We start from the raw sequence: 13,125 nt of genomic DNA, 5'->3' as shown, positions 1-13,125 counted from the left end.
GGATAAAAAGCACAAGGGAACACTTATTGTTATTCACCACAATTATAAATCGTCATTTTCCGTACACACGTTTTACAGTAAAATACATGAACATGCATACGTTAAAAATGGGTGGATTGAGTGGGAGTGTGTCCTACACCTCTCCTTAGCTATTTGACTGCCATTCATTTCCCCATATACGACAATGGGAAAAAGTGCTCTTACCCACCCCTCTTTGGACTCAAAATACTTCATCATACTTTTAGTTACAAAAATATTCAAACTTCAAACAGGTAGCAAGACTTAAATCTTTATTTGGTACGGTATTTACAAAGACACAGTTTACATTTCATGCTTTTAAGACCGTTTCAGATCCTCTAATGGGTTTGTGTGTTAATCCTTCTTTTTTCAGGCTTTTGTTTGGACCACGGTCCAGATTCATTTTATCATTGAATTATTCTACAGCTATCACTGTTTCTGCATGTATCCAGCAGGGATCCGCTCTTTGTAGTTATATATACAATGTTTTCACAAAGATGTTTTGGGTTGCTTTATTTTACAGAGGTAAACTGATCCGTCTGCAAAATAGAAACCAGGATGCAGTGGTTCAGTGAAAGTCGTACAGACAGTGTACAGGTGGGTCAGTTTATCAGGAAAGACCTCAAAAAAGGACAAAACACCCGCTGGCCAGTCCAGATACACTCCTATGGTGCTTCTTCTTGTAGAAGAGTCCATAAACTCAAAGTTGGAATTGTTATGACAAAAGCTCCCGTTAGACAACCAGCACCAGGACTTTTCATTTTGCCCCAAAGAACATTCACTTGAACAGTCGTTCACCCTGTCCATACTTTTGTATGCAACTCCAACATCAGCTGAATCACACTCAACCTCCCAGTAATGGCGACCGGTCAGACCCTCTTCACACAGAACTTGACAGAGTTGAAATCTCTCTGGATTCTCAGGATACGGCTGCTTCTCTTGAACATGTGTTGCCATTTTGTTCTCCTCTGACAAAACTGCATTCACACCTGCTGTGTTAGGGTCCAGTGTCAGATGGCATGCATCTGTGATGAAGACAGAATAAACAATTCATTGGTGGAGTACAACTGCTGTATGAGTGTGGTTCTTGATCTCCTATTGCTTTAGTACTATCCAATTAGAGGTGTGTTATATCTCAAATAGCATTCAAAGCAGAGTGGCATTCTTTTTCTCAGCCTGTCCATGATTTATCTATTTCACGACCATAGACTGTCTGTAATAAGTGGTCGTAGTCACCGAGACGTCACCCACATCAACCACATCACCCATGTGATGTGGACTGCGGTTTTGAAGCCTCAAGTTCGGCATTTTGGCCGTCGCCATCTTGTTTTTTTGCAACCAGAAGTGATAAAAGAGGGTGGAGTTTAGTACAACTAAACACTGAATATTTAGACAACCAAAACAGTTAAACAACTTTCATGAACTGAGGACACACTGTGATAGAGTTAAAGTGGTAAGATGACAACACTGACAAATCCCAGAAAGGAAAACGCTGTGGTAGCAACCTGTCAATCACAAGGTAGCCCCGCCCTGAAGCATACCCTGCTTTATGGCCTATGTCACTCTAAATTACCATTATTTACTAAATGAACATCGTTCTGTAATGAAAAAGACTTGAAACTAGAGATTTAGACCATAAACCCATGTTCACAATGTCTGCTGATGTGATAAATTAAGTGAGAAGTAGAGTCATTTTCTCATAGACTTCTATACAATCTGACTTATTTTTGCAACCAGAAGAGTTGTCCCCTGAGGGCTGGTAGAGACCTGGAGTTTGTGCCTGACACTTTTTTGTACGCTATCACTTACTAAACACACAATAATATTAACATGATATCCTCGTATCCACATATGATACATTCATGTTACAACATCACAGCTTTAGCATTTCATTACAATAATCACATTCTTACACTGTCTCAGGAGCTTCAGGTCAAACCAGAACTCTTCGTTTTGGTCCACACTGATGGGAAACAGACGGACAGAAGGTGACAATGTCAACAATATTGTCACACATGCACTTCAAATCGACCTCAAATAAAGGGAATCTTAAAAAAAGATCTTGGAGTAATGATAGAAGTGAGTGTTTGAGCATACTTGAGTTTCTCCAGACTGTAGCGTGAATCCTTCTGTATTTCAGTCAGCAGCTTGACTCCTTGATCTGCCAGGTGATTAAAGCTCAGGTCCAGCTCCCTGAGGCTGCAGTGGTCAGACCTCAGAGCCGAGGCTAGGGCGGCACATCCATCTTCTGTCACTTTACAGAATGACAGCCTACAGAAATCAGGCAACTGACATTTTAGGCTCGTGTTACATGCCCTTATCAGCAGCAGTTTTCACTTGTTAACATGACACACATTAGATTAGTCATTTATATGGCTCTCCCTATAGACTTGACGTGTAGCACCACACATCACACAATGTGACACTTTAAGAGCAGGAGGCAAAGCAAAAGAAGGAGCAGAAAAGATGTTGTACCCTTAACATGGCAAATATTTTTAGAAATACATTTGAGAAACTCGTTCTCACACACGCTACATGTACTCCATCCTCGAGATGTACATGGTGGACAAAATGCAGCACAACCTCCAAAATGCCCTGAATCAACACCACTCTTTCAAAGAGTTTCAAAGCTGAGCACTATATCCATGAACGTCTAGAACTCAATTGTATTAAAGACACTGTTGTGTTGACGTGTTACAAAAGGCTCAATCCAGACACATCAATTAGCAGAGTCAAAGTGAATAAGAGCAGTGACGGACTCGGGCTGTCAGAGGGGCAGGGGTTATAAAAAGCCTTTATGGCACTTCATCATGTTTTCTCCATTTAAGGGCACCAATGAGGGCACTTCATCATGTTTTCTCCACTGGTAGGACACCCAGGAGGGCACTGCATTATGTTGAATCTACCGCAGGAGAATCCAAGAGGGCGCTTGATCATGTTTTCTCAAAGGCACCCTCGAGGGAACTTTATCATGTTTTAGCAACAGCAGGGGCATAAAAGAGGGTACTTCATAATGTTTTCTCCACTGGAAAGGCACCCTCGAGGGCACTTCATCATGATGTCTCTTCTTGAAGGTCACTTTTGCGGCGCTTCATTCAGACATAAGGGTACCAAGAGGTTATATTTACCGAGTCCACCAGTGAAACAGAGCTATTCATTCCACTGACCTTAGCGTTTTCAAATGGTTTGGGATCTTCAGTGCAGTACAGAGCGCCATCACTCCTGAGTCCTGCAGGTCATTGTAGCTCAGGTCCAGCTCTGTCAGGTGGGAGGTTTTGGAGCTGAATGCTGAGGCCAGCATCTCACAGCCTTTCTCAGTGAGCTTGTTGTGACTGAGACTGAAAGACAAATGAAGGAATATCATTTAATTGCTTAAATGGCTATTTAAAAATACAGATGAAAACCTTGACTTGAGTGTAGCACATTTATCAATTATCTGTATACAATTTAGTTTTTCTGGCTTAATGATATGAGTTTATGTTTGTTCTACTTAATATTCACCTTGTCAGACATAATTCTTCCCATTAACATATACTTCCTAATATCTATTGGATTTGGATTTGGGGATTTGCATGATAATGCAGCTGTCATTGAGGCTTGATGTGCAACGTAATGTAATCTTTCACCTCAACACTTTCAGAGAACAGTTTGTGCTCATCAGCCCAGGAGAGAGGATCTCCATTTCTGAGTCTTCAAAACTGGTGTAACTCAGTTCCAGCTCTCGCAGGTAACATGGGTTGGATGTGAAAGCCGTCATCAACTCCTCACAGATTCTTCTAATACCAGGATTTCTGTTGAGTCTTTTGGTACAGAGATGATAAGAAATAGCATTACATTTAGAAACATATACTTTCTAGCTGGACCAAACTGACTTATGATTCAAAGCACACTGACAGCAGTTGCATAAAAGTATGCTGTGAGGTGTTTAGCAAACAATTTTACATTGCACAGATATTTGATTCAGTGTCAATATGGTAAATATTGCTTACAGTAATATAGCTTCAACAACAATGATCTATCAAGAAGTATTCATACAAAAACAACATGACTGTTTTAGCAGGACAGCTGTTCCTATGGTGTGGATAATGTCTTTATTGAACAAATGCATCATTTCTGCCATAGGACATAGCCAAGAATTTACATGTACCTTGTATTCATACTTCAATGTTTTTGGGAATAGCCCTGAGACTGACCTGAGCTTCTCCAGTTTAGCGCTTTCTAGCCCAACAGAAAGCAAAGAGTATAAGGAATCTCTCAGTGTGTTTCCACTCAGCTCCAGTTCCCTTAGATTTGAGATGAATGACTTGATAGCTGATGCCATATTCACTGAGTGTGATCCTACCATACCTGAGAAGCTACAAAGAAAATGAGAATTAAAAAAAAAGTTATATAGAACAATGACAAAATGATCTATTGTTTTATGTACTTCACTGCTTCTACAAATACATATCTAGAAGGTACTAAAAGAGAAAAGACAAATAGTATCACAAAATAATTAGAATAAGAACAATAGTTTTACTAACCTCAGAGCTTCTAGTTTACACTGAGAGTTTAGCAGTCCATCAATCAGGATCTCTGCACCTCTGTCATCAACGAAATTATTTATCAGGTGCAGTTCAGTTAGCACGGAGTTTGGCATTCGAAGAGCTGAGGAGATTGTTTCACAAACCCAAACATCAAGCGACATGCCAGAGATTCTGTAGAAATTAAAAAAAGAATCAAGACCAGATAAAGTTTTAGACGCATGCTATTCATTTGCCACTATACAGGGATGCATTCTGTGTGCTTTATTAAAAAAACCTGCCAGCTCAAATCTCAGCTCAAATTGTCTAGTGACAAAATGATTGCATGCAATACAGATATACCACAATAGAAGTAACCAACCCACCTTGCTTTTCTGCTGTTCCTCACGGCCGGGACAAGCCTGTAAGCACATTTAGCAGATGGTCTGTACTTCATCAGGTTGAACTCATCTAGAGGCGTATTTGACATCAGAATTGAGTCGGCCAGAGCTGAGCACTGAACAGGGGAGAGCTGTGTTTCTGGATTGTGGTCTGGTTTTAGATACTTGTGCACGGTTTCATGCAGGGAATTGTCTTTCATCTCGATCAGGCAGTGAACAAGGTTCAGACATCTCTCAGGTGAGCAGTCCATTAAATCTATTTCTAAAAGACTTGTCCTAATTTCTTTAACAGCTTCAGAGTGGTTCTCTTCCTGCTGAATCAAGCCTTGAAGCAGTTCTTGTGTTGATTGTAGGGACATGCCAATAAGGAACCTGAGGAACATGTCCAGTTCTCCTGTCTTTCGCGGTGCTGAATTAGCTATTGCAATTTCCATCAGCTCAGGCAAAGGCAAATCAACTGGATCTGCATCCAAGATAGACTTGAGCCCTTCCTCTGATCCTTTGAGCAGGAATTCTTTGAGGAGTGGGGAATCTATCTTTTTACTTGCAAAGCTGCGGTACACATAGAGAGCAGCAAAGTACTCGTGAACTGTCAGATGCACAAAGCAGTAGAGTTTCTTTCTGTTGAACACGCTTTCTTTTTTGAGTATCTCTGTGCACAACCCACTGCGAAGTCCAGCTTTGTGTATGTCGATGCCATATTTTTCCAGATCTTTGTTAGTAAATATGATCTTTCCTTCAATCAGGTGTTCAAATGCCAATCTGCCTAATCTAAAAATGAATTCTTCATTTGATTTGACGATGTCCTCTATGTCTACCTCGGACTGGTTGTCGTACTTTTTGGTAGTTACCTGCATTTGAATGCAAAGGAAGTGTGTGTACATCTCAGTAAGCGATGTGGGTATCGTTATGTCTTCATCTTTAGTTCTGTCCATTTTTAGCAGCAAATACACGAGAACTTTTGCCGCAATCCAGCAGAAGATAGGTATGTGACACATGATGTATAAGCTCCGGGACATCGTGATGCTGTCAATTATTCTTTCAGCAACTGCTTTGTCCTCAACTCTGTTCCTGAAGTACTGTTGTTTTTGTGGATCGTTGAATCCTCTGACTTCAGTCCACTTCTGTACAAGTTGGTGAGGGATGCGCTGAATGTGTCCTGGTCTGGAAGTTATCCAGACAAGAGCACAGGGAAGAAGGTTCTTCCTGATGAGGTTGGTCACCAGAGTGTCCACTGACGATTTCTTCGTGGCATCCGTCAATAATTCGGTTTTACCGAAATCCAGTTTAAGCCGGCTTTCATCGAGACCATCAAAAGTGAACAAAACGTTGTGATTTTCAAATATTCTGTCAACTGCCACGTCTTTAAGCTTTGGATGGAATTCTCTCACAAGTGACTCAAGGCTATGCTGATCACTGACCAGGTTTAGCTCCCTGAACGGTAGCACAAAGATGAAGTCCAAGTCCTGATTGGCTGTCCCATCTGCCCAGTCGAGGATGAACTTCTTCACGGAGACAGTTTTTCCAATGCCGGCAATTCCCTTTGTCATCACGGTCCTGATAGCTTTCACGTTCCTTCTGTCATGCCTGGATGACACGTTATCTTCTGGTGTACTTTTAAAGATGTCATTGCAGTTGATTTTAATGTCCTCGGCTGTTTGACACCTCGCCTTATCTTCGATCTCCTGGATCTCATGTTCTAAATTGACACGTTCACTCTCTCCTTGTACAATGTGAAGTTCTGTGTAAATTTTGTCCAATGATTGTATATTCTCATGCTCATCTTCAGTGCCTTCAAACTCATAACTGAACTTTTCCCTCATATATTCTTTGTGCTCTTTGATTACTTTTTTGACGACATCTTCTGCTGCAATGAAAGAGTGCAGTGATGTTTGATGAAGCAATTTTTTCAGCATTTGAACTTATATTTGAACATCTTATTAATTTGTATTAAAATTGCAACTTTTATCTACAAGCTATGCTCATAAATAGGCGGAATATGGCTGGATCAATGTTGTATGGCTGAGTAGTAGCTGACATGTTTGCACAAGTAGGTGTATTACTAAACTAACCATTACAAAGATTACATTATCATCATATTTTAGACCAAAAAGACCTCACTTACTTTCACATATCACTGGATGAATTTTATGGAGGATTCTATAGAAAGCAGATTTGGCTTTTACAGATGTGAGAGTACTGTAGAGCTTTCTCATCTGGTCCTGGCTGGTCTGGGCTACCCAGATGTTGTCGTACATCTCTTTATGCATTATGTTCCGCTGAAGCATCTCATCCGCTATTGGCATCACTAAAGTTACATCCTGGATGAGCTTAGCCCGTTTTTTGTCCACCCAGTCGGCTTCTTCTAAAAAGATAACAAACACGTGATGAATGGCCTCTAAAGCATGTGCATGTTGTTGTGATTGGCACCAAGTCAAATCAAGATTGCCGCCATAGACTATGAACTTGAACTCACCTTTCTCCTCTTCAGGACCGTCTGTTTCAGTGAGGTTTGTCCCACTCATTTTCCTGTATTTTCCCCCGCCTGAGTGCAGAGCATTGGCTTACCGAGGATGCTGTTTCTTCATTGTTAGCTCAGTGAATCTGCCATTTGGAAAGTATTTAAATATCAACAAGTTGTCTTTGGACCAATACCATGCTCCGCTTTAAACATCACTGTCCTCAGACAAACTAAACCATCTTTCATTATGTTGTTGCTTTACAATAGACGTCACTGCCTTTGAAAGTAAAAGTAAAGGCACGCTTCTGAACCACATCCATCTTGTGGTAATTATCAATTTGATAATCATTGGGTCAAAAATGTGTTTGATTTGTTACAGTTTCAGAATATATTTTTTCGTATTTTCTGCAAGGACACATTAGCAAACTTGTTTCGTTTTGCAAGTAAAAGCAGCGTTAGTTTGATCTATATTCTTTATACTCAACAACTCTAAAACAATGTAGAAGAAAACATTTGTAATAAAGCATCTATCTTTCCACACACACACACAAACAGGCATAGATAGATTAAAATGCGTTGTTTTACCCGATGTAAGCTGCAGCAGGAAACAAGACTGTGTTGTATCTTCAGCGTCTGTGGGTGAAAACACAGGAAGCCAAACATTTGGTGGGCGGACCCTTGTGTGTGTGTGTGTGTGTGTGTGTGTGTGTGTGTGTGTGTGTGTGTGTGTGTGTGTGTGTGTGTGTGTGTGTGTGTGTGTGTGTGTGTTGTTAGGGAGAATTTCCGTTGATGTGAAGAAAATCCTAAACTAAAAATACTACTTTTCAGAAGATTTTGGAGCTCACTTAAACATATATGATCTAAGTGATATACTACAGTACAGACTTAAACAGACACATGATGGCACTGCTTACTAACAAAAATACAAGAACAGACAGTAACAGCAACACTACTTTCCCCTAAAAAACATGCACAAGTATTTACATAAGTCCACACTGACAACTTGACTGGCTTCACATGGCATTTCACTGACGTATATATGAAGATTATATGATGCATGATGCAGAATAATGAGTCTTCTTCAGAAAGGAAGCTGTTTCTATCTTCCTAAAATACACATTATTAAAACTGACTTGAATGGCAGATGATGCAAGCATCGTGACAAAGTAAGTTTGACTAAAAAGACTTTTTTAGTCTTGTTTAGCACCAACAGTCACTGACAGCAGGGCTCTGTGTTAATGTTGTCTCCAGGTTGAGGATCTTAGCAAGTCTGCTGTCATATAGTGTATATAGTTTTAATGCTGCTTCTACTACTACTACTTGTTTATATGCATGTAAAAATAAGTAGGTTGTGTTGTCTTATTTTTCGTAGGGTATATTTTAGTGGAGGCAGCAGGTAAATTCATCATCTTATCATGGATTTACAAGTGCCGCTAAAAATTATTTTTCCCCTTTGGACCAACAAAAAGACTGTTATGTCACCCTTGTACTATGACACATTTACGGTCCAATACGTTATCACTGGTGCTGCCAACTGTTTTTAGAACTTTCAAAAGATTCATCAATCATTAGTCAGGTCATTAACATTTATGATTTGAATTTGGCTGCCAAACATCAAGAGGGCGGGCAGATGCCAGAGCAATAGAGATTTCTTATAAATGAAGGTGCCTTCATGGGAAACAATGGGGCCCGGCCTCCAACGCTGCATCTAATTCTTTTTATACATCAATGGCTCAGGCAGGCAGAGGGGCCAGCTAACTTAACATAGCTGTTAGCTTAGCTGTTGTCAAAATGGCGGGGCAGGACGGCATAGCGCCTCAAGAAAATCTGAAATCTGAAAATTTGAGCAGAGAAAAGTTTTTATTTATACCTACAAGTCACCAGGACAGTGGCCATGCCCTTTGCAAAGCCTGTAGGGTAAGAATGACGTGAGCCAACATATCAGCACAGAAGGGTGCACCGACAATATGGACCTTCATCACCAAGGGACAGACAAAGGCAGAAAACGTCTTACTTACTATCCCGCCTCACAAAATTAAGATGACAAGTAGACCTGAGTTTTTAAGCGCACATTTATGAAAGGGGTAATTCCCTACGCATCATCCATTTTACAAGAGGGAAGGGACTGAGGAAGCAGGTCACCATTCTGCCAACACTTCACTTTAAAACTTTAAAGAGCGCATTTGCTCCTTAATCACTCTCTCTGCTCCACCTCTGCTTTTTCTATCTAGCTTCTCTGCGCAATCCATTTTTATTATTTTCTTTGCCTTTTCCTCACCCTCTTTTCATAAGCTCTCTCTCTCCTCTGCTGTCAGCTCTAATTAGGTCACTGTGTGCGCCCGGATGTGTGTGTCAGTGTGATTGTGGGTTTGTGTTTTTAAGTGGTCTTAGGAGGCCCATCACTCCGCTGTGGTTCCCCACTGGGTCCTGCTGGTCGAGGGGAGACACACACATACACACAGGCTATTGCTGATGCTGCGAGTGGGCATTCAATGTGGGTCTAATGGCTCCCGTTACAGTTGCACTCCCACTCCTTAACACACAGCATAATATCAAACTGTGCCAGGCAAACAGCACGAGCACAACAGCAGACCAAATGTCACAAATGTCGCCGTAGAAACATGCGCACGATCTGGCTTGTGGGAGAGAAAATAACTCGTATTTGCTCCGGAGAATAACGCCCGCAAAACAAATAAAACCACCTCCCGGGTAAGTACACCTCATTATGTATTGGGAGGAGCTAAGCATTGCGTGTAACAACCACAAATGCACCACAAGTAAAGTCATTCCATGATACCGTTTTGCATCACTTAGAGGGGGAATAAAATAAGTGTCCCAAGATAAATATTTCCTTAGTTGTGTCAATAGTGCTTTAAAGTTGTTTTGATCTCCCTAGTTACTGTGTATTGTCTTTCTGTTGAGTGTTCTCCGCAGTTATAATGGTCAAGCCTGTACCCAATTATTTGTAAGTCATTAGTGAGTTAACCAGCTATCTTTGGTCCGCTTCTACAGCATCACAAAGCTGGTAGGACTAGGTCACCATGGAGCTACCAATGCTGCAGCGCTAACCCGCTAGGTTAACTTCAGAGGAACGGCGCGATAAGTGATAAAGTATGTGCATCACATATTCATAATAGTTTGTTCATAATCAGTCCTACCTATTAGGCTTAGCTTTACTTTTAGTATTTGGACATTATGTCTTGTGTTTCTACAGCTTCTTATAGTTGGGAGAATTATTAAACATCTCTTTTTTGCTGTTAGGGTCAAATTTGACCTGTTTTGACCTTTGACAGCAGTAAAAATACCCTAAACATCATTCTTCTGGTCTGGAATTTGATGACTTTTCCTAAAAGTGACCCAAAATACACAAAAATTTAAATATTTTAAAATGTACTTTTGTACAGGTGCTACACATTTTTGTACACTGAGGCTGTTTTGGGTCAATTTTGACCCGTATCTATTGAGATGGATTTTAGATCTACCAGTGTGGGTCAAATCAAGGAGAATTGTGGTTTTAGGGAATCTTGAAACTGTGAAACTGTACAGGCCATGTCTGTGTGTGGAGAGTTCAAGGGGGACCTCGACACTGTCGCGAGAACTGTCTGTGTTCCAACATTTGCCCAGGTTCCCGCAGGACAGACACCTGCTGGTCTTTGGAGGGGCATGGGGGGAGCCTCGAAACAGTGAAATAGTAAGACAGCACAGGAGTGATCATGGTGCACAAAGGGAACAGAGGTCATCCAGAGGTCAGAGGGTGCCTTGTAACAGACATACGATCTGCACCTGCAAGCACAAGCACCTGCACCTGCAATATTACCAAATAATCTACAAAGTAACACATTTGAATCAATTTGGGTTGGGAGGGTGGTGGTGGTGGTGGTGGGGGGGGGGTCATAACATTATAAAAGGTGCCTGAGCTGCCATTTCAGTGACTGACATCATGGCAGCAAGATTTAGTGTGCAACAGGCCCTCGATCTGTTCTTCCAGGATGAGGAGGTCGACGTGTCAGAGCAGGAAGACAACGTGGAAGAAAACTCTGATCACTGACTGATTATTGACTAGTTTATAATAAGCATTTTATTACGTAATGTTTTGTGTTCTAAGTGGTAAATGTTGAATTAATATTGATAATTATGATGTCTTATGATATAGACAGCGTTTAATGGTTGCAATGATTAAACATGGTTATATTATAAATTCCAACAGTTCCAGAATGTTCATGGCATTTTCAAATTCAATACAATATATTTAAGTCATTATGGCTTTTATGTTTTTATGTCTTATGTAAAACAGGACGTGATAATGTGTAACAGTAGATGTTTTTCTCCAAAAACGAATGTTGTAAAACTTAAGAAATACACTCTCCCTGCTCTCTGAAACATTTAATGAGGATTAATCATACATGTATTAATGAGACATAGGCTATTTAGACATTCTAAATAGATCTGTGGTTTAAAATTTGGTATAGACACTTACTATGAGGGAATTCTCGGTCTGGGTCAAAATTGACCCGAACCGTACTGTGAAGGCATTCAATATGAACAGTATGTAAGGGTTAACGAAATGTTCCCTTTGATATCACTACTTTCATTTAATATTAAGTACTTCACTCTGTACTGGTAGCTGGATGAAAACCCATAGTTCACTGAAACGGTTAATAACCAACTTGATTATTCAATGTTTGGCTCAGTGTTGCCAGGTGACGGAAAGAGATAAGAGTTAGATTGGTCTGGATACAGTCCAGTTAGTCAGGCGCGCCCTACATACAGTTGATGTGTGTTCAAGCTGGTGCTAATCCAGGGGACACCTACCAGGAGGCGGATTTATCCTTTTTGTCAGTGGTCCTGAACCAGGGGACTAAGTTGGGGGGCTCGCGATCTATGGAATCGCTTGATACTTTAAACTGGATCTCACTCGAACAAAAGACCTGCATTTAAAAACACTTTCAGTCTCTTTTCTGTATTTCTCTTGTGTTTTAATAATACCTGCTGATCCAGTTCAGGGTTGCAGGCGTGACCATTAAAGGTCAGCTTGTGCCAATAGAACAGGCTCTCCGGCACATGGTCGGCTCCAAAGCTGGAGGACCAAACCTGACTTTAGAGAAAAATAAAAAAAGGAATCAAAAACAATGAGAAGTATACAAATGCACACACAATTTGAAAGATTATGCACACACAAAGAGAAATACATTCATGTGAAATTACTTCATTTGACATTGTTTTAGCTCAAAGTATCAGCTCAGGACACACTGTCAATCAACTTTACATCGACTCCAACTTCTGATCTGGATTCATACGCCGACTGGATGCTAATCCCCTCAGGCTTGATACCACTATGTGTGATTTGGGAGAACTGGCCCTTTAAGGTCGAGCCCATGAGTCTCTCCAATTTTGACTGAGTATTCCCAGCCTCTGTTGTGACCGATAGGGATTGTGTCCTGTCTTCTTCGCTTACACGTACCGAATGTGAGACCTCGCCGTGGAGCGAGGAGACTGTTGACTGCTGCCAGCTGGCAAGAAAGTAGAGCTCTATCAAGCGGGGGAAAGGGAAACATCTGGAGAGGCAACTAAGAGCACAATCAGAGCTCAGTATGTGAAATAAAAGCACTGCAATGTTTGCCGTGGAGCGTCGCAGAGGAAAGGCTGTGGTGTTACCCTGAAAGAAAACCGCTTCATCAGCCTCAGCTGTATTTAACTGGACAACTCCCTCTGTCTGCTGCTGGTTGGCTGATCAACAGCTCTT

The 13,125-nt window shown here is 41.0% G+C and overlaps 1 protein-coding gene across 1 annotated transcript; it reads right to left on the bottom strand.

Annotated features, from left to right (window-relative positions):
- Window positions 1-279: 279 nt before the first annotated feature.
- On the bottom strand, window positions 280-7,191 carry LOC306709263 (NACHT, LRR and PYD domains-containing protein 3-like; the record flags this gene model as incomplete). Its single annotated transcript, XM_079177330.1, has 9 exons — window positions 280-1,043; window positions 1,932-1,981; window positions 2,116-2,289; window positions 3,186-3,356; window positions 3,645-3,818; window positions 4,212-4,373; window positions 4,542-4,715; window positions 4,907-6,788; window positions 7,047-7,191. The coding sequence occupies 9 exons, from the start codon at window positions 7,189-7,191 to the stop codon at window positions 508-510; spliced, it is 3,468 nt and encodes a 1,155-aa protein (XP_079033456.1). The 3' UTR covers window positions 280-507.
- Window positions 7,192-13,125: the final 5,934 nt, after the last annotated feature.

The sequence above is a fragment of the Pholis gunnellus genome (assembly GCF_910591455.1).
Source record: "Pholis gunnellus genome assembly, chromosome: 17".
NCBI classification, from domain to species: Eukaryota; Metazoa; Chordata; class Actinopteri; order Perciformes; family Pholidae; genus Pholis; species Pholis gunnellus.
Note: the sequence above shows the minus strand (reverse complement) of the source record. Positions and strands in the feature narration are given on the sequence as shown.